Consider the following 20,491-nt stretch of genomic DNA (forward strand, 5'->3'; position numbering starts at 1 on the left):
GAAGGATGCTCTCGGGAGACAAGGATCCAGAAAAGGGATGGGGAAGGCTGGTGGGAGGGGGTCTCAAACTAAATGGAATAGCCTACCTCCTGATTTACAGGACCCAGTGGTTCACAGTGATCGTACTCCAGAACCCACTGAAATTAAAAATAATTCCCAAATTGAGGGGATATAACTAGAAGATTCAAACTAATTTGCATGCCATTCCCAATCAAGAAATCAAATCTGTTGCCTTGATGGTGATGAAGACTAATAAAGCTCCCTTGTGAGGTGGAGAAGGGGACCTAGCCCTGGACTGGGAAGCAAACATTGGTCTTCTGGTATGGTACATCCCCCACAGAGCTCAAAAAGACCAAGGATATGGATAGGTGTAAGGGGAAGGTGACCAAAGGGGAGGATATCAGGGAGTAGAATCCCCCTGAGCTTCTTTTCCCAAGTCCAAAAAAAACCCCACCTCAGCTTTTGACTCACTTTCTGTTTGAAATAAATCCCCCTAAGTCTCAGAGGAAGAGAGTAGCAAAAGGCACAAAAAGGGTCCCCTTAACACTGATTAGTCCCTCAGGACCAGTTCCCTCAGCACCCCTTAAATCAACTGGTACCAACCTCTGGGCACTGAGGTCCCCAGTACTGATATCCCTGGTACCATCTACTCTGGTATCAACGCCATCTACTCACCTATCCTTAGCAATAAAAAATTTGGGACTAAAATCCTATATGGTGTTGAAATACCTATTGTGTCTCTTCAGTACTGGATTCCCCATTATTAGGAATGATCAAACTGCCTCCTCCAGCATCAGCGGTACTGACCAAAGCACAGTCTAATGGAGATTCCAACACACCAGCTGACAGCTCCTCCTCTTGGGGAGGACTACTCATTTACCTCCTCAGGCTCTAAGGGAAGTAGGAAGGCTTGTAAGGGTGCTTTAACTTTTTCTTTATTCCTTATGTGTTTAATAAAATGTTTTTAGTAGTGCTTGCTACCATGGGAGTTAACCACCTATAATAATGCAAAACCCAAACCAAACTGAACTGTTTAAAGTTTACGAAGTTAAATAAGTGTTTTAGAACTCCTTATACCTGATTGGGCCCAAGACACCACCCCCACCAATACAACAGTCAGCCACACAACTTCATGCACATACCATTATAAAAAATAATTTTAAAAAGTTTTCACAACAATCTTTTCTTGTATCCCTTCTCTCACAAGTATGGAATTTCTCCCCTAACCATATGCTGCCTTAGCTATTAGTCCTGGATCACTGACAGAATTAGAAGTCCAGCAGTTTGTAAAACATCAGGACCAGAAATGGAAGCTTTATACCCTAGATACTCAGGAATCTCCCCCAAATCATTACAGTGGGAAAAAAGCACTTGTTTCTAGATTGAATAGAACATACCTTAACACATCTTTAACTACAACATCATTCTTGCCAAAAAATGTTTACATTTTTTAGAGGTCTCTTTAGAGGTTTCATAAATTTATAAATAATTTCCCTTCCCCTCCGAATCCTGTATAGCTGACCTCATGGATCTAGGTCAGCCTGAATACACAGCTAGTGAATACCACAGATTCATTTCTTTAACTAAAATATTTTTTAAAAACAATTTTTGTATAAATGCTGGTATAGATAGAACAAATGCTGAGATGACATGGTAAGGTTTTATTTGCACTAGTTTGCAAGGACATATATAGCTTCATCATTTTCAACAATATGGGTTATCCCAAACAAACTCAAAGCAATAAAACCTCCCACACCATCACATATTCTTTATGAATATGTATACAAAAACACACATGCCTCCCCTACACACACATTCTCTCTCTCTCCCACACACACACACAAATATTTCACGCTCACTTCAAGAATGTGGACTTCATTTTTAATCCCAATTATTTTTTTGCTTAATATTTGTTAAACCACCACGTTTAAAATCTTGCAATCATGCTTTAATTCTAATGTGTGTATTTTTTGATGTACTTTTCAGCTAATCAAGTAACGATGCCCATTTGTAAGATGGAAAACTGGATGGATTACTTGAATTGCCAGCTAAGTGAAAATATAGCAAATGGTAACAGGCTTACTTATTTTCATCAAAGCAGAATAACTGGCTAGTTTATCATCAAGGGTTAATAAACTCCTCAGAGTAGGACATTCAGAAGTAATTATAGTAATAGGTTAAAAACATTTGCCTGCAAGGTGATGGGAAATTTATACAGAGCAAAAGCCTAATGATTACCATGTCATGTTTGTACCTTTTCATATTTAACTGAAGGAAAAAATAAGCTGATTTGCCATTTTTGCTACATTATATTACACATAATACTGTTCTACATTCTTTAACAAGTTCTTAAGTTGACAAGCAAAATAGAACAGCAAATGGAGATGAGCTATTCAATTAACCTGAGAGAGTCTGGTGAGTTTTGTTCCGTGTCTGACAAATTCTTTAACCTTTGTAAAAATCCAGCTAATTGAATCCATAGATGAGAAAACCACAGGCTGAAGTCTGTACTGCATACATCATGCTGAAAGATTTCTGCCTCAGCCATGGCGGTAATAGTCAGTGAGGTCAGGTCAAAGAGGGTTAAACTAAGTCAGGATATAGCCAAAGGAATACATCAAACACGGATTTTAAAAGGGCAATTAATCTTAGACAGAAATGCTTCCTGGGGAATGAGATCTCAATCTTAAGAGCACACTACATGATGTAGCAGTAAAAATGTACATATACAAGCTTAGAGAGCTTTCATCCTGTGATCACAAACAGAAGGGGAGTGCTGTTTATCAGAGAAATACAAACCCTTTCTAAAATACTTACATTAACTTCTTCCGGGCCTGAACTTATTGGGAAATAAATGCCTTAATAAATACATAATATAGTTTGCACACACACATCAAGTATCAATTTCTGTATATGGACTGCAAGTATTTTTGCACTGCTACTGCCTGAAAATGTTTATTGTACTCTGCAATAGCTAAAATGTTCCAGTTATTCCAGAGAATTTAAGGAAGGGTTGGTGCAGAGGTATAAGGTAGCTGCATTACAGATCAGTGGTAGCTGCTCCATAGTTAAGATCCAAATGAGTTTTCATTATAAGCCTCACTTTGGTCCTTACACTCCTTTTAAATCTCCCAAAAAATCAGCTTCAAAGTAGATACCAGACTTGAACTGAAATCAGATAAATGGTTCATGACTGATACCCTAAAAATAAAGCTGTTCACTTAAAGCATTCAAACAGCAATGTTTTTGCCACTTTGTAGCAAAAAACAGGAAGAAAAATACCAATAAGTGATAAAACTTAGTTCGCTGAACTCTTGTAACAGGCATTTATGTATGCAAAAGGCAACAGGATTACAAAGCAAATCTGAAAAGTTAATATTTTTAATTAGTAATGTTAGGACTCATTAGCTCTGGGAAGCTTAATAATATCAAATGACTGCTTGAGACCTTAGCTTTGATGTAAAGAGAAGTGTCTCGCCTTTTTTCACAGAAATAGACTTCAGAATGCAAGCCAGTCATGGAAGAGGCCTGTTAAGGGAAGAAGGAGAATATTTCCACAAAAATGAAGTTAAATAGATAAACTATTAGTAAACTGAGACACTTAAGATGGTGGTGGTGGTGATGATGAGAGTTAGAAGATTCTGCTACATCCTAGCTTTAGAACAGAGTGAGAGACAATAAAAGCTATATTTAGTGGATTAATCTATTAAACGGTATTGATGAGGCTGTTACCTGCTCTTCCCACCATTTCCCCTGAGCTCCTCTTACCAGGACTCCCCCTTCTTTTGTTGATTTCTTAGCATAAGGGGCTCACTTCCTATGACGTTTAGGGGGTCTGCAGGATATGCAGATGTAGAAGGGGAGCAGTGGGAAAAGGAAAAAGAGGAGAAATGCAAAAAGGGAGCATGAGGGTCAACATCAAGGGGTGCATTGCACTCTATAGACACATTAAAGCGCCAGTCAGATTCCCTCACCAAAACTGTGTTGAGGCCACAATTCCGATGTCATGCTCTAAGCTTTGACATCTTTTCTGGAGGCCCTACCCCCTGCAAGCCTTATAGGATTATTGCCTTCTCCCAAAAACATCAACAGGTTCATTGGGGAATCCCTCACAATCACCTCTCCCCAATTGTCAGTCTGTGAGGCCCAATACAGGGTTTTCAAACTTTTCATGGTAGTGACACCTCATTCAAAGTAAAAAAATTAGAATCATAGAATATCAGAGTTCGAAGGGACCTCCGGAGGTCATCTAGTCCAACCCCCAGCCCAGAGCAGGACCAATCCCCAACTAAATCATCCCAGCCAGGGCTTTGTCAAGCCTGACCTTAAAAACTTCTAAGGAAGGGGATTCCACCACCTCCCTAGGTAACGCATTCCAGTGTTTCACCACCCTCCTAGTGAAAAAGTTTTTCCTAATAGCCAACCTAAATCTCCCCCACTGCAACTTGAGACCATTACTCCCTGTCCTGTCATCTGCTATCACTGAGAATAGTCTAGATCCATCCTCTTTGGATCCACCTTTCAGGTAGTTAAAAGCAGCTATCAAATCCCCCCTCATTCCTCTCTTCCGTAGACTAAACAATCCCAGCTCCCTCAGCCTCTCCTCATAACTCATGTGTTCCAGTCCCCTAATCATTTTTGTTGCCCTTCGCTGGACTCTCTCCAATTTATCCACATCCTTCTTGTAGTGTGGAGCCCAAAACCGGACACAGTAGTCCAGATGAGGCCTCACCAACGTCGAATAGAGGGGAACGATCACTTCCCTCGATCTGCTGGCAATGCCCCTACTTATAAACCCCAAAATGCCATTGGCCTTCTTGGCAACAAGGGCACACTGTTGACTCATATCCAGCTTCTCGTCCACTGTCACCCCTCGGTTCTTCTCTGCAGAACTGCTGCGAGCCATTCGGTCCCTAGTCTATATTGGTGCATTGGATTCTTCCGTCCTAAGTGCAGGACTCTGCACTTGTCCTTGTTGAACCTCATCAGATTTCTTTTGGCCCAATCCTCTAATTTGTCTAGGTCCCTCTGTATCCTATCCCTACCCTCCAGCGTATCTACCACTCCTCCCAGTTTAGTGTCATCCGCAAACTTGCTGAGGGTGCAATCCACACCATCCTCCAGATCATTAATGAAGATATTGAACAAAACCAGCCCCAGGATCGACCCTTGGGGCACTCCGCTAGATACCGGCTGCCAACTAGACGTGGATCCATTGATCACTACCCGTTGAGCCCGACAATCTAGCCAACTTTCTACCCACCTTGTAGTGCATCCATCCAGCCCATACTTCTTTAACTTGCTGACAAGAATACTGTGGGAGACAGTGTCAAAAACTTTGCTAAAGTCGAGGAATAACACGTCCACTGCTTTCCCTTCATCCACAGAACTAGTTATCTCATCATAGAAGGCAATTAGGTTAGTCAGGCATGACTTTCCCTTGGTGAATCCATGCTGACTGTTCCTGATCACTTTCCTCTCCTCTAAGTGCTTCAGAATTGATTCCTTGAGGACATGCTCCATGATTTTTCCGGGGACTGAGGTGAGGCTGACTGGCCTGTAGTTTCCAGGATGCTCCTTCTTCCCTTTTTTAAAGATTGGCACTACATTAGCCTTTTTCCAGTCGTTCGGGACTTCCCTGGATCACCATGAGTTTTCAAAGATCATGGCCAATGGCTCTGAAATCACATCCGCCAATTCCTTTAGCACTCTCGGATGCAACGCATCCGGCCCCATGGATTTGTGCACGTCCAGTTTTTCTAAATAGTCCCGAACCACTTCTTCCTTCACAGAGGGCTGGCCACCTCCTCCCCATGCTGTGCTGCCCAGTGCAGTAGTCTGGGAGCTGACCTTGTTTGTGAAGACAGAGGCAAAAAAAGCATTGAGTACATTACCTTTTTCCACATCCTCTCTCACTAGGTTGCCTCCATCATCCAGTAAGGGGCCCACACTTTCCTTGGCTTTCTTCTTGTTGCCAACATACCTGAAGAAACCCTTCTTGTTACTCTTAACATCCCTCGCTAGCTGCAACTCCAGGTGTGATTTAGCCTTCCTGATTTAATTCCTACATGCCCGAGCAATATTTATATACTCATCCCTGGGCATTTGTCCAATCTTCCACTTCTTGTAAGCCTCTTTTTTGTGTTTAAGATCAGCAAGGATTTCACCGTTAAGCCAAGCTGGTTGCCTGCCATATTTGCTATTCTTTCTACACATCGGGATGGTTTGTCTCTGTAACCACAATAAGGATTCTTTAAAATACAGCCAGCTTTCCTGGACTCCTTTCCCCCTCATGTTATTCTCCCAGGGGATCCTGCCCATCAGTTCCCAGAGGGAGTCAAAGTCTGCTTTTCTGAAGTCCAGGGTCCATATTCTGCTGCTCTCCTTTGTCAACCCCCTTTATATTTTGTATTTTCATAGCAAATATATCAGTGATGCTAAACCTACATAATATATTTATGTGTTTTGAGAGATTGACAGAGAATATTTAGTCGTGACAGGAAAGGGTGTGCAGGGAGTGGGAGAGATTTTCTTTGCTTTACATTGCCATCCAATTTTCAACACCTCACAACCACCCTGATTGACTTTCATGACTCTGTTGAAGGTCACAAACCACCAGTTGAGAAACATTTGCCTAACAGATAGGACACTAAGCTAGAACTCAGGAGACCTGGGTTCTATTTCAAGCTCTGCCTACCTGCTGTGTAACCTCTGAGAGGCCACATCTGTGCTTCCATTTCCCTCCCTCCTTTGTCTATCTTGCCTATTTTAACTGTAAGCTATTTAGGACAAGGATTGCATGTCTGTACAGTGCCTAGCACAAAAACAGTCCCGATCTTGGTTGGGGCTTCCAAAAACTATTATCATAGACTAATAATTAGTGCTTGTCAGAAAAACCTCTGAAACAGGTTTGTCGGAATTTCTAAAAATCAAAATTTTCCGCCAAGACAGTCTGATTTCGACAAAGTTCCTTTGGAAACCAGGATGTCCAGGCTCTGCGGCTCCTGGCTAGTCACCAGGCAGATTCCCACAAAGTGAAGGCTCCATCCCCTTTTCACAGAGAATTCCAAAGTTTTAGATTTTTATTCCAGTTTGGAATGAAACTAAACTAGGAAATAGCCAAATCTTCTGTGAAATGGAATATACATCTTCACCCAGCTCTAATAATATGAGGCTTGGCAGATCTTGCTGTGTCTGAAGAATCATGGGCCCTCTAACAAGCTTAAACAGAATAGGCTCGAGACTGACAATAAGAAAACATATTGGCTGGCTGACCATACAATTTAGTTCAGGGTCGAACCAGTTTCCTAAGAACTTTCAAGGAGGTGCTCTGAGGCTCCCTGTCCTAAGCTTCTCATCTCTCCATTTCCCCATTGTCTTGTGCACAAGCACATATCTTTGAAATACTCCTAAATTCCATAGAAAGGGAAACAGTGCTCTTGCTGACCTTAGCAAAACTGCTGGGTGAAAGAGGAAAAGTCAGGAAGGGGACTGGGGTTCACAGAAGGGAAGAACTCCCCAGTAATGTTTGTCATCCTCATAAGCCTTACCCTCACTGGTAACTCACCATTCACTACATTTTAATGAGTTTTTGTAGTCTCATTAGAAGCCTAAGATGCCTGCTTTGGCAAAATTGACTGTCTGCCCCGATGAGTCTAATTTTGGCTTAGAAGCCTATTAAGACTGTGAAGGAGCCCCCAGAGTATCTACTAAGGTTCAGAGCAGGGATGGGTTGAACACCTCAACAGGGTCCCTAAGGCTCAGAGGGGAAACTTATGAACCTTTTAAGTGGACAGTGAGGGCTCATGAGATTTCTAAGTCTCACAGTGACGCTCAGTCACGATAAGCCTCCCACTGCTTGTAGAGGATGTAGTGTGGGAAGGACCTTAACCATCCTCAGAAGGCTCAAAGAGAGTAGGATGAAGGCTCCTTGATGATCGACCTAAGGCTTGTGGGCTGCCATTCTCCCAGAGCTCACTGGAGACACCCACAACAAGCCTCCAAAAGGGTGTAAAAATTGGTAGGCTCCTGGCAAGGCTCAGAAGGCTTGGCAGGCAGTCAATGCACTTACCCCTGTTTTACTTAAGGTTCCAATGCTCCCCCTGTTAAGGAGGTTGTATTAGCAAGGCAATTCAGAAAGTCAGGAAGGAAGAAGGAATGTGCCTTGTATAAAAACCTCCTTTTTACAGTCCTATGACCGAAACTCCAACTCAAGACAGATTTAGAAAGCTTGCAGGCACATCTCAATGGTTAGAATATATATCATCCATTAGTTTTAAAAAAGCAAATGAACATGTAATGGATTATGTATACATTATAAGTGTATAAATTATAGAAACCTAGGAAATTACTGTCATGAAAGCTTAGGCTCAAATAAATTGGTTAGTCTCCAAGGTGCCACAAGTACTCCTTTTCTTTTTTCTTAGAAATAATGTAATCCTTTGAAAGTGTGAACGTACACAATTAAAATAGCCACACTACCCTAACTTTACCCCCACAGAAATGGCAGCCTACCGTCTTCCCTTTCTTTAAATGTAGAACATTGGGCTCTATTATTCAGATATTTAGGCCCTATGATTCCATGAGGCAAGTAGTTATCCAAGTGTCATAACAGTGTCTCCATACACTCACCTCATATACCCAGATCATGAAATCATAGCACTTATACAAAAAGAGTAAGAGTTAAAGTAGTGACAAGTCAACACATTTTATTATTAGAGACATTTTTAGAGAAAAAGTCTAGAACTAATGATGTGGGGTATGCATTTTAAAATACGCTACATCTCTAAAAGGGAAAATAAGTCTGCCCCAAAGAGATGTTAAGGTAGTTTTCAAGAATGAGAGTTAAACATTAGAAACACAAAACACTTAGAAGTATTTCTATACAGCAAAATGTTTGGGTCTCTTCTAAGTTTACTCTCTTACCTCTGAATTTTCTGGATTTCTATCATTTGTTTTTGCTTTTTTAAACTTATGTGTAATATAAAGGTAATAGACACTGAAACCACTAACATACAACTAAAAACATTGGGTAAAGTTTACAAAAGGGCCAAAAGTTACTTAGCAGTATAAGTCCCATTCTCAAAAGTGATTGGTTAGGCACATAGGTGCCAGCTTCCTCCTTTCCTGGAGGTGCTCAATCCCCACTCAGCCTCAGGCCCTGCCCTCATCCACCTCTTCCCCCCAAACCCCCACCCCTGCCCCTTCTTGCTCCCGCTCCGCCCCCACTCTACCCCTTCCCCCAAGGCTGCACCCTGCCCCACCTTTTCCCATCCAGTTACACCCCCTCCCCTGAGCATGTCCCGTCTCTGCTCCTTCCTCTTCCCCCCAGCACCTCCTGCACTCCACGGAACAGCTGATCGTGGCAGGCGGGAGGCCCTGGGAGGAGTTGATTAGCAGGGCCACTGGCAGGTGGGAGGCATTGAAGGGGAGGGGTACAGCTGGCTGTTGGTGGGTGCTAAGCACCTGCTAATTTTTTTCCTTGGGTGCTCTAGCGCTGGAGCACCCACAGAGTCAGCAAGTATGGTAAGGCACTTAGGAGCCTAAGGAACTTAAGTCTCATTGAAAGTCAATGGGACTGAGACCTAGCCCATACTTCAAATTTTACCCTTCACCATACAGTTTTGACTAGGAATTTCTTCTTTACAAAGACTATTTTACCACTAAATAGAACACATTTAAATATTTCCTATAAGTTACATTTCTAGAGGATGACTGGTGTAAATGAAGGAATCGAAAAAGTGAAGGAGGTTTCCTTTAAGATGCAAAAACTCATCTTATTACCAGGACTTTTCCCTTATAACACTGGAAGTAGATTATTAGCTGTGCAAATGCCAGTATTCTCTATTTCTGGAAGTTGTTACAGCCGACTTGGTTCATGTAACTGTATTAGAATTACTGTACCACAGGAGTCTCATACTCAATTTACCCTTAGGGCCAGTGCCAGTCCTCAAATCCTCCCAGAGGGCCAATGATGTCACTGAAGATGGTGTTCAGAAAAGAAAACATTTATATTGTATTTTTATTTCAAATTTCTTAGAAATAAAACTGTCATACAACATTATACAATTCTTTGCCTGCCAGAGAGTTTTCAGTGTTTGCCAGACACCTGGCAACTCTTCAGTTCTGTCAGTTTGTTGATGTTTGGCCTCAGTGACTGAGCAGTTGAAACTTTCAGGATTGCAGCAAGGTGGGCATCAGATAGCTGTGTTTGGTATTTTGACTTGATTATATTCATTGTGGCAAAAAGTGACGCTGCCTCCATGGCTGACTCTGCCCGGCAATTAATGATGCTGCGCATCCATGGCTGACTCCGCCCGGTGACTAGTGGTGTTATCTCTGTCCCTCTCCCCCAGCCAACTGGAGCTGCAGGGGCAGTGCCTGCAGCAGCCATTGCTGGCAGCGTGGCTGCATGTGTCTCTCCTCCACAGGCTGCAGTGGGGAGGTTCTCGGGCCACAGATGGCCCACAGCGGGGACTTTGAGACCCCTGCTGTACCATGAGGTAGAGCGAGTAACTACAGAGCAGTAACTTGCAGGGATCTTCTGACCCTTTCCTGTAATCTTTCTATCTTGTTAATATAAGGCATATAGAAGAACCATTGCATCATTTGTTAGTGGTAGCTTTTAGAAAAGACAAATGCCCTCAGACTAAAATTATGACAGTACACATTGGCAAGATTACCTGTGTGTTATACCTACTTATTTTTCAGTAGACAGGAAAGTAGGTAGAGTGTTTTAGGCCAAACAGAAAAAGTTACCAGGAAAGTGAAATTTGGATTTTAAATACTCAATTTTTTGCCATTCATCCATGCTTACCGACAAGACATGTAGAAAGAACATGCAGCTATACAACTATCCACTGAAAATAATAATCTGTTCTTAATTTAAATGTAATTTCAGTCTGTTCCTCTGCCAAATATTTCACTTCTTTTATTATACCAATGAAAGGATTTGTCTTTCCTGCTGCTTTCAGTTTGAAACTCTAAAATGGAAGTTCTGATAAAGCCACAAACTCAACTCTAGCGTATAGGCATCTATAAAAACTAAAAAATAATTATATCTTAACGGGTGTCTTTCACCCTGGAGAAAACTACCAAATATCAGTCAAAACTGGAATCCATTTATCTTTCAAATGTTTCCCATGCCTTTTCTTAGCATGTTTATTAGTTATCATCTCAAGGTGTTTAAATCATAGGTTTGTTCTGTCAACACATTCTCTCTAGCTGATTCTGCAGAAATGCCATAACTTCAAGTTTATAACTGCATTTCTTTTCATTAACAAACTGATACAACAAAGACATGAGTATGATTTTACTGCACAATCAATCTCAATGAGGTGCTGGGCTGGAAAAATGATGTTCTAACCAAAAATACCAATATCTTCAACAGCAATAAAGATACACACGAACATTTCTATTTCAAAGGCCCACATTCCACAAAACACTTACTCCTGAGTGTACTGTGCCCCACCCCGACTAGCTCTACTAGTGCAGTGGAAAAATGTATAGTAATATGTCCTAGTCGTAGTGTTCACAGAATCAGGTCCCAAGTTTATCCCAGAATAAATAAATGCTCCCTTTAAAATGTGAGTTTTCTGTACAGAAACAGAAATCAAGATTTTTAAAAAACCTATATACATATAACAGTATAAATGACTGTTACAAATATTTTATTGTATTCAGACTGTATAGATGAGACCAAATGATCCTTCCATATCACACTAGTCCTGCTGTACTAATATTGAGACTTACTGCTAAGTGTTGTTTATTAATACAGATCTATAAGCATTAACATAAAACGAAGGGCAAGATTCTGCTCTGACATATTCCTTATGCAAATCCATTAAAGTACATGGATTTCCACAAAGCAGAGATCAATTCAGAAAATGGTCCTACATACTTACGCTTTGCTGTAGAGACAAATCAGCATTTTTCCACATTTAATTAAAATTGAAAATAAACTTGAACAAACAAAAATCCCAAACTTCAGAAACAACGAAAATACATGGCAATTTGCTCCAGGGATGACTACAGCCATTAGTAGAGACCCTTGACTGAATAATAATTTTGTATGGACACACAATGGGCAACAATCTTATAAATAATAAAGCATTAGAAGAAAATAATAAATTCTACTGTAAATGCAGTTTACTGTACCATGGTATGCAGTTGGTACTTTTTTATTTCAATTTAAAGATCATGTAAGTTAATAAGTAGACAAGTCAATTTATATTTACAACAAAGAAAATCTCTACCAAATTGTTACCTCCTTAAGTGCTATCCCACACCAAAGAGGTAACACTTCATCAAGTTACCAGAGTGTTTTGATAACAGAAAATAAGAAGATTCCTAAGTTTACCAAAACTGGATAATAGTGACCCAATATTAATTTTTTCAAAGCGTCTGATAAGGAGTAAACACAAACATTTAATTCACCTTTTCTAGATATTATTTCATACTTTTTATCTGATATTTTACAAAATTTAAGGTAATAACAAAGCGGTTTTGTGTGTTGGCAGACTTTGTTTGGGGCACTTTATTCTTCTGGCTGATAGGATCTGCATCCTTCATTTATCAGACCTGAGAGATTAGATTTTGTGCATGGGCCTCAGTTTCAAGGGTAGTAAGCGCCCACTGGATGCTCAGAGTACCTGAAAAATCAAGCCTTTTTCTAGATTTTTCTTAAAATAATGGGGAAAAGAAAAGAATTATATCTTTCATCCTGAGATTGAAACCAGCTGGAAAGAAATTTAAATGCTTTTATCTTTGTAAACATTTTATTTTTTATACAAAAATATTTCCCATGACTGTGGACAATTATTTTTAAAGGAGTAAATAATTTAACAAAGATAGACAACACAAAAATCTGTTTCTGAACTAGCTATAGATTTACCTGCAAATGTTAAAGTGGAAGCCTTTTCAGGACATGAATGTCATTTTTACATACTTATTACATATTTGGGCCCTCTTTGCATTGCTAGAGTACAAATAAACTACAGAAACACTACATTTTAATTGATTGTTGTAAGCAGGAACTTTGGTCTTTTTATTTTTGATTACATGTTTAAATTGGGCTATCTAAAGGAAATGTTTTTTCATGTATGAATATAAATGAACAATTTCTCATGATTTTTGTGATGGACTTGTTTCTCTTTCTACTTTCTGATGCATGTACAGAAATCTAGACTGGTCACTAGCCCTCCCCCTTCCTCCCCATGATCTAGTATTTCATTTTGTAATTGTTGGGAAAAATGTGAATTTGGGAGAAAACATTAAAAGGGGATAATCTGAAGACTCTTTCAAAATGGATTTCTAAAGAAATGAGAATAGCAAAATTCAGCACAAACTTGTGCTTTTCAGTCTCTCTGTTGGGATCTTCAAAAGTCCCTTCTGAAATTCCACTCAGCTTATAGAAATCATTGCAATATGTTCAAACACCATTTTCTTAAGGCAGCACTTGCAGTAAAGCTATTAAAAAGATTCTGTACTGATAGTTGAGCATATTTATAAGTCTCCAGTTTAGTATAAACAAAAATAATTGGTCATTAGGAATACATTTGCTTTTAAAAGCAAATATCTTTAATGAATTTACATTTCAGGACCTGCTCAAAATAATACAAGTGCACAGAATTTTCTAGTACAGAACCAAGGAGACAGCTGTGAGTACTTAGGTACCAATGAACAGAAGACTGAAAGTGAGGCTCAGTTACAGCAGTTTTGGTCTTCAAATTTTGCCAACTTCAACTAAAACTTCAGGGCTCTTTCAGTTACTTGCAGTTTACTTTCCACTTCTTTGAAAGTTAACTATCACCACACCCAACATCTCCTCGTACACCATAAGGAAGCAAAGAACTACACCCTTTGTTTCCTTACATTTTATTATGTTCCCTTAAAAAATATAAACACTAATTTTCCTTTTGTATCTGATCTGTTGTTCCTTGCTGGGGAAGTGGAATACAATGGTTCCACTTGAGTTGTGCTACCATCACTTGGTAGAAAAATGAATGTAACGTGCAAGTGTAGTAACCATTTTATATATAGTCTTCCCAGTGTTGCATGCGAGGGAAACAAGGGGGCAGAAACATTTTGCCTTATGCACCTTGCTCTTAAGTATAGTTTTTATTTACATAATGATTTGGTGTTATGAACAATACATCTAAAATGGCAGAAAATGAAAGTTAACATTGCAAGCATGTTTGTTTTCATTTTCCACTGAGATAGCGCAGAAGGAAATAGAATTACTGAAACTTCTGCCAAAAACAGTTGAGTAAATGAGACATTAACTACAGGGCAACAAAACAAATCAATACTTCTTTTTAAAAAGGGCTCCAGAGGTGATCCCAGCAATTACAGGCCTGTAAGCCTGACTTCAGTACCGGGCAAACTGGCTGAAACTATAATAAAGAACAATATTGTAAGACATATAGGTGAAAATAATTTGTTGAGGAAGAGTCAACATGGTTTTAGTAAAGGGAAATCATGCCTCACCAATCTACTACAGTTCTTTGAGGGGGTCAACAAGCATGTGGACCATGGGGATCCAGTGGATATAGAGTACTTAGATTTTCAGAAAGCCTTTGACAAGGTCCCTCACCAAAGGCTCTTTCGCAAAGTATGCTGCCATCAGATAAGAGGGAAGGTGCTCTCATGGACTGGTAACTGGTTAAAAGACAGGAAACGAAGGGTAGGTATAAAAGTCAGTTTTCAGAATGGAGAGAGATAAATAGTGGTGTCCCCCAGGGGTCTGTCTGGGACCAGTCCTAAGCAACAGATTCATAAATGATCTGGAAAAAGGGGTAAACAGTGACATCATAAAATTTGCAGATGATATAAAATTACTAAAGATAGTTAGGACCCAGGCAGACTGCGAAGAGCTACAAAAGAATCTCTCAAAACTGGGTTACTAGGCAACAAAATGGCAGATAAAATTTAATGTTGATAAATGCAAAGTAATGCAAATTGGAAAGCATAATCCCAACCATACAAATAAAATCAGGGGGTCTAAATTAGCTGTTACCACTCAAGAAAGATCTTGGAGTCACTGTGGATAGTTCTCTGAAAACATCCACCCAATGTGCAGAAGTAGTCAAAAAAAACTAACAATGTTGGGAATCATTAAGAAAGGGATAGATAATAAGACAGAAAATATCATATTGCCTCTATATAAATCCATGGTGTGCCCACATCTTGAATAATGTGTGCAAACGTGGTCGCCCCATCTCAAAAAAGATATATTGAACAGAACAGGTAATCATCAAATGATCCATTCCCTGTCACTCATTCCATTTATAGATTGTTAGAAAATGGGAAAACTGAATATTATTTGTCACCAGGTGGAACTCAACTATCATACAGGGAAGGGTGCAATAAACTTCATCTCTCCTGCCTCTCATCCCATTTTTAACCCCATCACTTGCGTCTTATAAAATAGTTACTATTCTAACCCTCTTACCGTTGCTGGTATAACGTAATTTTGGAGAATCAGGAGGGAAAACAACACAGGTGCTTACGGAAAGCATAACGTTGGTTTCGGCCAGACACTGCAACATACAAAGAGACCATACACAGAGGTCTGGCTAAAGTACAAACTGCAACTTGTATTCAGTAAAACAGGGGAGGAACAGATAGGTGGCTCCTCCCCACACAAACTATCTGAAAACATAAGTGGGGTGCAGTTCCTAAACATTTCTACAGCGATCCTTAAGAGGCAGCTACTCTTAGCCCCCTCACGTGAAATTCACCAGGGATTCAAACCAAGGACCCCAGATCCTCTCTTACAGGGGTTGGGTGGGGGGGGTAGGAGAGGGAGGGATGAGAGTTTAACCAAGGAATGACTTTCTGTACCAGATAAAGAAGCTCTCCCATCACCATGCAATGTGCAGTAAAGGGTTAATTAAATACTATCCAGCCAATGAGTGGGTCTGCTGCAGCAACTCTAGCTCCCCGCTACCTCAGTTAACCTGCACTAGACGCAGGCTACACAGTTATGACAAGTGACTATCAATATTACACTAGCAACTCATGTGCTCAGAAGAATGCAAACCCCCACGCCTTTAGCTGCGAGTTAAAGGTCCTTAAATGTGCTGTGGGTTTTGGCTAGTGCCACGTGGGAAATCTAGCAATGAGAAATGGAGGGGTGTGGGTGTGTGTGCGTGTGGTGCTCAGTGAAAGAAAGTCCAAGAGACAGGCCAAGTGGGACAAAAAAAACAGGAACAAATTACATCAACGCTGGAGAAGAGCAATGCAAGTTGCCTCTCCTTCCACACTGAGGGTGCCATCAACCCAAGGAGATGTGTATGCAGGGCATGAGTAAGCCAACTGGGCAGTGGGACTAGGGGCCTCCAAACTTTGCTTAAGTTCTGTTCATTTACAAGGCTATTGAGGGGTAATGATGGGGCAGTGCCGCTCTTTCCCAGACTAGCCAGGACCCCACAGATGTGCCTTTCTTCCACTGATCCAGTTAACCCCACCCTGGACAAGCGGGGATGGGGAGGTGGGCAGCTACATTCACTTCCCATCTAGAGTTGTTCAACAACATGTATTCCAGACCCGATACAGCACTTATCACTTGTGACAAGAGAGACTGAGGCTTGGTCTACACTACAAGTTTATGTCAAATTTAGCAGCATTAAATCAAATTAACCCTGCACCCGTCCACACAATGAAGCCATTTCTGTCAACATAAAGGGCTCTTAAAATTGATTTCTGTACTCCTCCCTGAGGAGGGGATTAGCGCTGAAATAGACATAGCCATTTCGAATTGGGGTTAGTGTGGGCGCAATTCGATGGTATTGGCCTCCTGAAGCTATCCCACAGTGCACCATTGTGACCGCTCTGGACAGCACTCTGAACTCTGATGCACTAGCCAGGTATACAGGAAAAGCCCCAGGAACTTTTGAATCTCACTTCCTATTTGGCCAGGCGAGCTCATCAGCACAGGTAACCATGCAGTCCCAGAATCAAGAGAGCTCCAGCATGGACCAAACGGGAGGTATTGGATCTGAACGCTATATGGGGAGACAAATCCGTGATATCAGAACTACGTTCCAAAAGAAAAGATGCCAAAACATTTCAAAAATCTCCAAGGCCATGATGGACAGAGGCTACAGCAGGGACGCAACACAGTGCCGCGTGAAACTTAAGGAGCTCAGACAAGCATACCAGAAAACCAAACAATCAAACGTACGCTCCAGGACAGAGCCCCAGACATGCCGCTTCTATGCTGAGCTGCATGCAATTCTAGGGGGAGCCGCCACCGCTACTCCACCCCTGTTCGTGGACTCCGATGAAGGGGTACTCTCTGCCATGCCTGAGGATTTTGCGGACAGGGAAGATGAGGAGGAGAAGCTTGAGGAGAGCACACAACACACCATTCTCCCCGACAGCCAGGATCTTTTTATCACCCTGACTGAAATACCCTCCCAACCCAACCAAGCCAGAGAAGGGACCACTGGTGAGTGTACCTTTTAAAATATAATACATGTTTTAAAACCAAGTGTTTAATCATTAAGTAGCCCTGAGGATTTGGGATGCATTCATGGCCAGTACAGCTACTGGAAAAGTCTGTTAATGTGTCTGGGGATGGAGTGGAAATCCTCCAGGGACAACTCCATGAAGCTCTCCTGGAGGTATTCAAAAAGCCTTTGCAGAAGGTTTCTGGGGAGAGCAGCCTTATTCCATCCTCCATGGTAGGACACTTTACCATGCCATGCTAGTAGCAAGTAATCTGGTATCATTGGATGACAAAGCCTGGCAGCGTATGGTCCTGGTGTTTACTGGCATTCAAGCAACATCTGTTCTTTATCTCTCTGTGTTATCCTCAGGAGAGTGATATCATTCATGGTAACTTAATTAACTTCCCATATTTCAACCCAGGGGACATTCAGAGGTGGCTGTTCCTACTGGGCTGTTTGCCTGTGGCTGAAAAGAAATCCTCCCTGCAGTTAGCCAAACAGTTGGGGGCGGGGGCGGGCATTGGCACCGAGCTATTCGCATTTGGCTAGCAGTAATCATCCCTGATACCAGCCACGCAGTGGGGGGAGGGGTAAAGTGATCATCCCAGAGAATTGGATGGGGCGGGGGGTTAGTTTGGTTTCTGCTTCTGCATGTTAACACGAAAACTGCAGCACTAAATGGCCAACTCAACAGGCTTTGCTTGGTATAGGAAATGAGGGCACTGCTGTTATGAAGGTTGCAGAAGCCGAAAGACTATGGCTTACCATGGCCGTCTGCAAGCTGAATTCTGTTGCCCGGCACTGCGTGTGTGATCTCTAACACCAAAGCAGTAGGCACTCAATATAAGATGCAAAATGCGACTTTGTACCGAAGTCACATGTGCTATGTAACATGAATAGTGTTGTTCAACGTTAGAGAGTATAGCCATTGTTCTGTAAAATGTATCTTTTTTTAATATTTTACTCCCTTTTTTTCCTCCCGTAGCTGCAAATGTTTCAAGCCTCCCTCCTCCGTCCCAAAGGCTATCTCAGATAAGGCGGCGAAAAAAACCGCACGCATGATGAAACGTTCTCTGAGCTCATGCAGTCGTCCAGCACTGACAGAGCTCAGCAGAATGTGTGGAGGGACACAGTTGCACAGTACAGGAAAGAGGCCAATGAACGTGAGGACATGAGGGACAATCGAGATGAGAGGTGGCAGCAGGAAGATCAGAGGAGGCAGGATGCAACGCTGGGGCTACTGCGGGATCAAACAGACACGTCTGGTGGAGGTTCAGGAACAGCAGCAGGAGCACAGACCGCTGCTGCAGCGGGGGTGGAGGGAAGGCTCCAGGCACCCAACCAGTCCACCCCAGTGGACAGCCCAAGCAACAGAAGGCTGTCATTCAACAAGTTTTGAAGTGGCCTTTTCCTTCCCTCCCACCTTCCTCCCACCCCACCCAGGCTACCTTGTGAGTTATCAATTAATAAAGAATATATGGTTTTTAAATGATAGTGACTTTATTTCCTTTGCAAGCAAGCTGTGGTCGAAGGGGGAGGGCAGGTGGCTTACAGGGAATTAGAGTCAACCAAGGGGGTGGGTTTTCATCAAGGAGAAACACATAGAACTGTCACACAGTACCCTGGCCAGTCATGAAACTGGTTTTCAACGCTTTTCTGATGTGCAGCGCTTCCTCCTGTGCTCTTCTAATCACCCTGGTGTCAGCGACCAGGCAATTTACCTCAACCTCCCACCCCGCCATAAATATCTCCCCCTCACTCTCACAGAGACTGTGGAGCACACAGCAAGCAGCAATAACAATGGGAATATTGGTTTCGCTGAGGTCTGAGCGAGTCAGTAAACTGCGCCAGCGACCCTTTAAACGTCAAAATGCACACACTACCACCATTCTGCACTTGCTCGGCCTATAGTTGAACAGCTCCTTACTACTGTCCAGGGTGCCTGTGTACAGCTTCATGAGCCAGGGCATTAAGGGATAGGCTGGGTCCTCAAAGATAACGAGAGGCATTTCAACATCCCCAACAGCCCAGACACAAAAACGACCCCGTTGTCAAATTTCAAGTCCAAAGCATGGAGATGTTAGATCATTTCAAAGAAAAGGCAGTTAGAATTTTTTAACATGGGCAAAACAATGTTATTTTTCCCTAGCTTGTTATCGAAAACGGCTGCACTGTTTTGACTTTAATTGCCAAATCTGCAATGAAAGTGTTCTTAAATCAAACAACATATGCTGGGTCATCATCCGAGACTGTCATACCACAAAATATATGGCAGAAGGTGGGTAAAACTATGGAGCAAGAAACATACAATTCTCCCCCAAGGAGTGTAGTCACAAATTAATTAACGCATTACTTTTTTAATGAGCATCATCAGCATGGAAGCATGTCCTCTGGAATGATGGTTGAAGCATGAAGGCATATACGAACATTTAGCATAACTGGCACGTAAATATCTTCCAATGCTGGCTACAAAAGTGTCACGTGAATGCCTCACTTTCTCACTTTCAGGTGACACTGTAAATAAGAAGCGGGTGGCATTATCTCTCATAAATGTAAACAAACTTATTTGTCTTAGCGATTGGCTGAACAAGAAGTAGGACTGAGTTGACTTGTCAGCTCTAAAGTTTTACATTGTTTTGGTTTTCAGTGCAGTTATGTAACAACAACAAAATCTACATATGTAAATTGCACTTTCACAATAAAGAGATTGCACCACAGTACTTGTGTGAAATGAACTGAAAAATACTATTTCTTTTGTTTATCTTTTTTACAGTCCAAATATTTGTAATAAAAATTATATAAAGTGAATATTGTATATTTTGCATTCTGTGTTGTAACTGAAATCAATATATTTGAAAGTGCAGAAAAGTATCCAAAAATATTTATAATAAATTTCAATTGGTATTCTATTATTGTTTAACAGTGCAAATAAAGCTGCAATTAGGTTTTTTGAGTTAATCTGTTCTGAGTTAATCACTTGAGTTAACTGAGATTGATAGTCTTATTTTTTATGTTAATTAACTAGCATGATCTGATAA

General features: G+C 41.3%; 1 protein-coding gene across 6 annotated transcripts in view; it reads right to left on the reverse strand.

Moving 5' to 3' along the window:
* ATG5 (autophagy related 5) overlaps positions 1-20,491 on the reverse strand; it is a 121,598-nt gene that overhangs the window by 9,261 nt on the left and 91,846 nt on the right. For 4 of the 6 annotated variants that reach the window (XM_073336909.1, XM_073336908.1, XM_073336910.1 and 1 more), the window contains one exon: positions 19,807-19,967. The exons of the other annotated variants lie outside the window; for them this stretch is intronic. In XM_073336909.1, the coding sequence (XP_073193010.1) occupies positions 19,807-19,967 (161 nt within the window). The remainder of the gene's footprint in view (positions 1-19,806; positions 19,968-20,491) is intronic. 6 annotated transcript variants of the gene reach the window in all.

This window comes from Lepidochelys kempii, chromosome 3, assembly GCF_965140265.1.
Source record: "Lepidochelys kempii isolate rLepKem1 chromosome 3, rLepKem1.hap2, whole genome shotgun sequence".
NCBI classification, from domain to species: Eukaryota; Metazoa; Chordata; order Testudines; family Cheloniidae; genus Lepidochelys; species Lepidochelys kempii.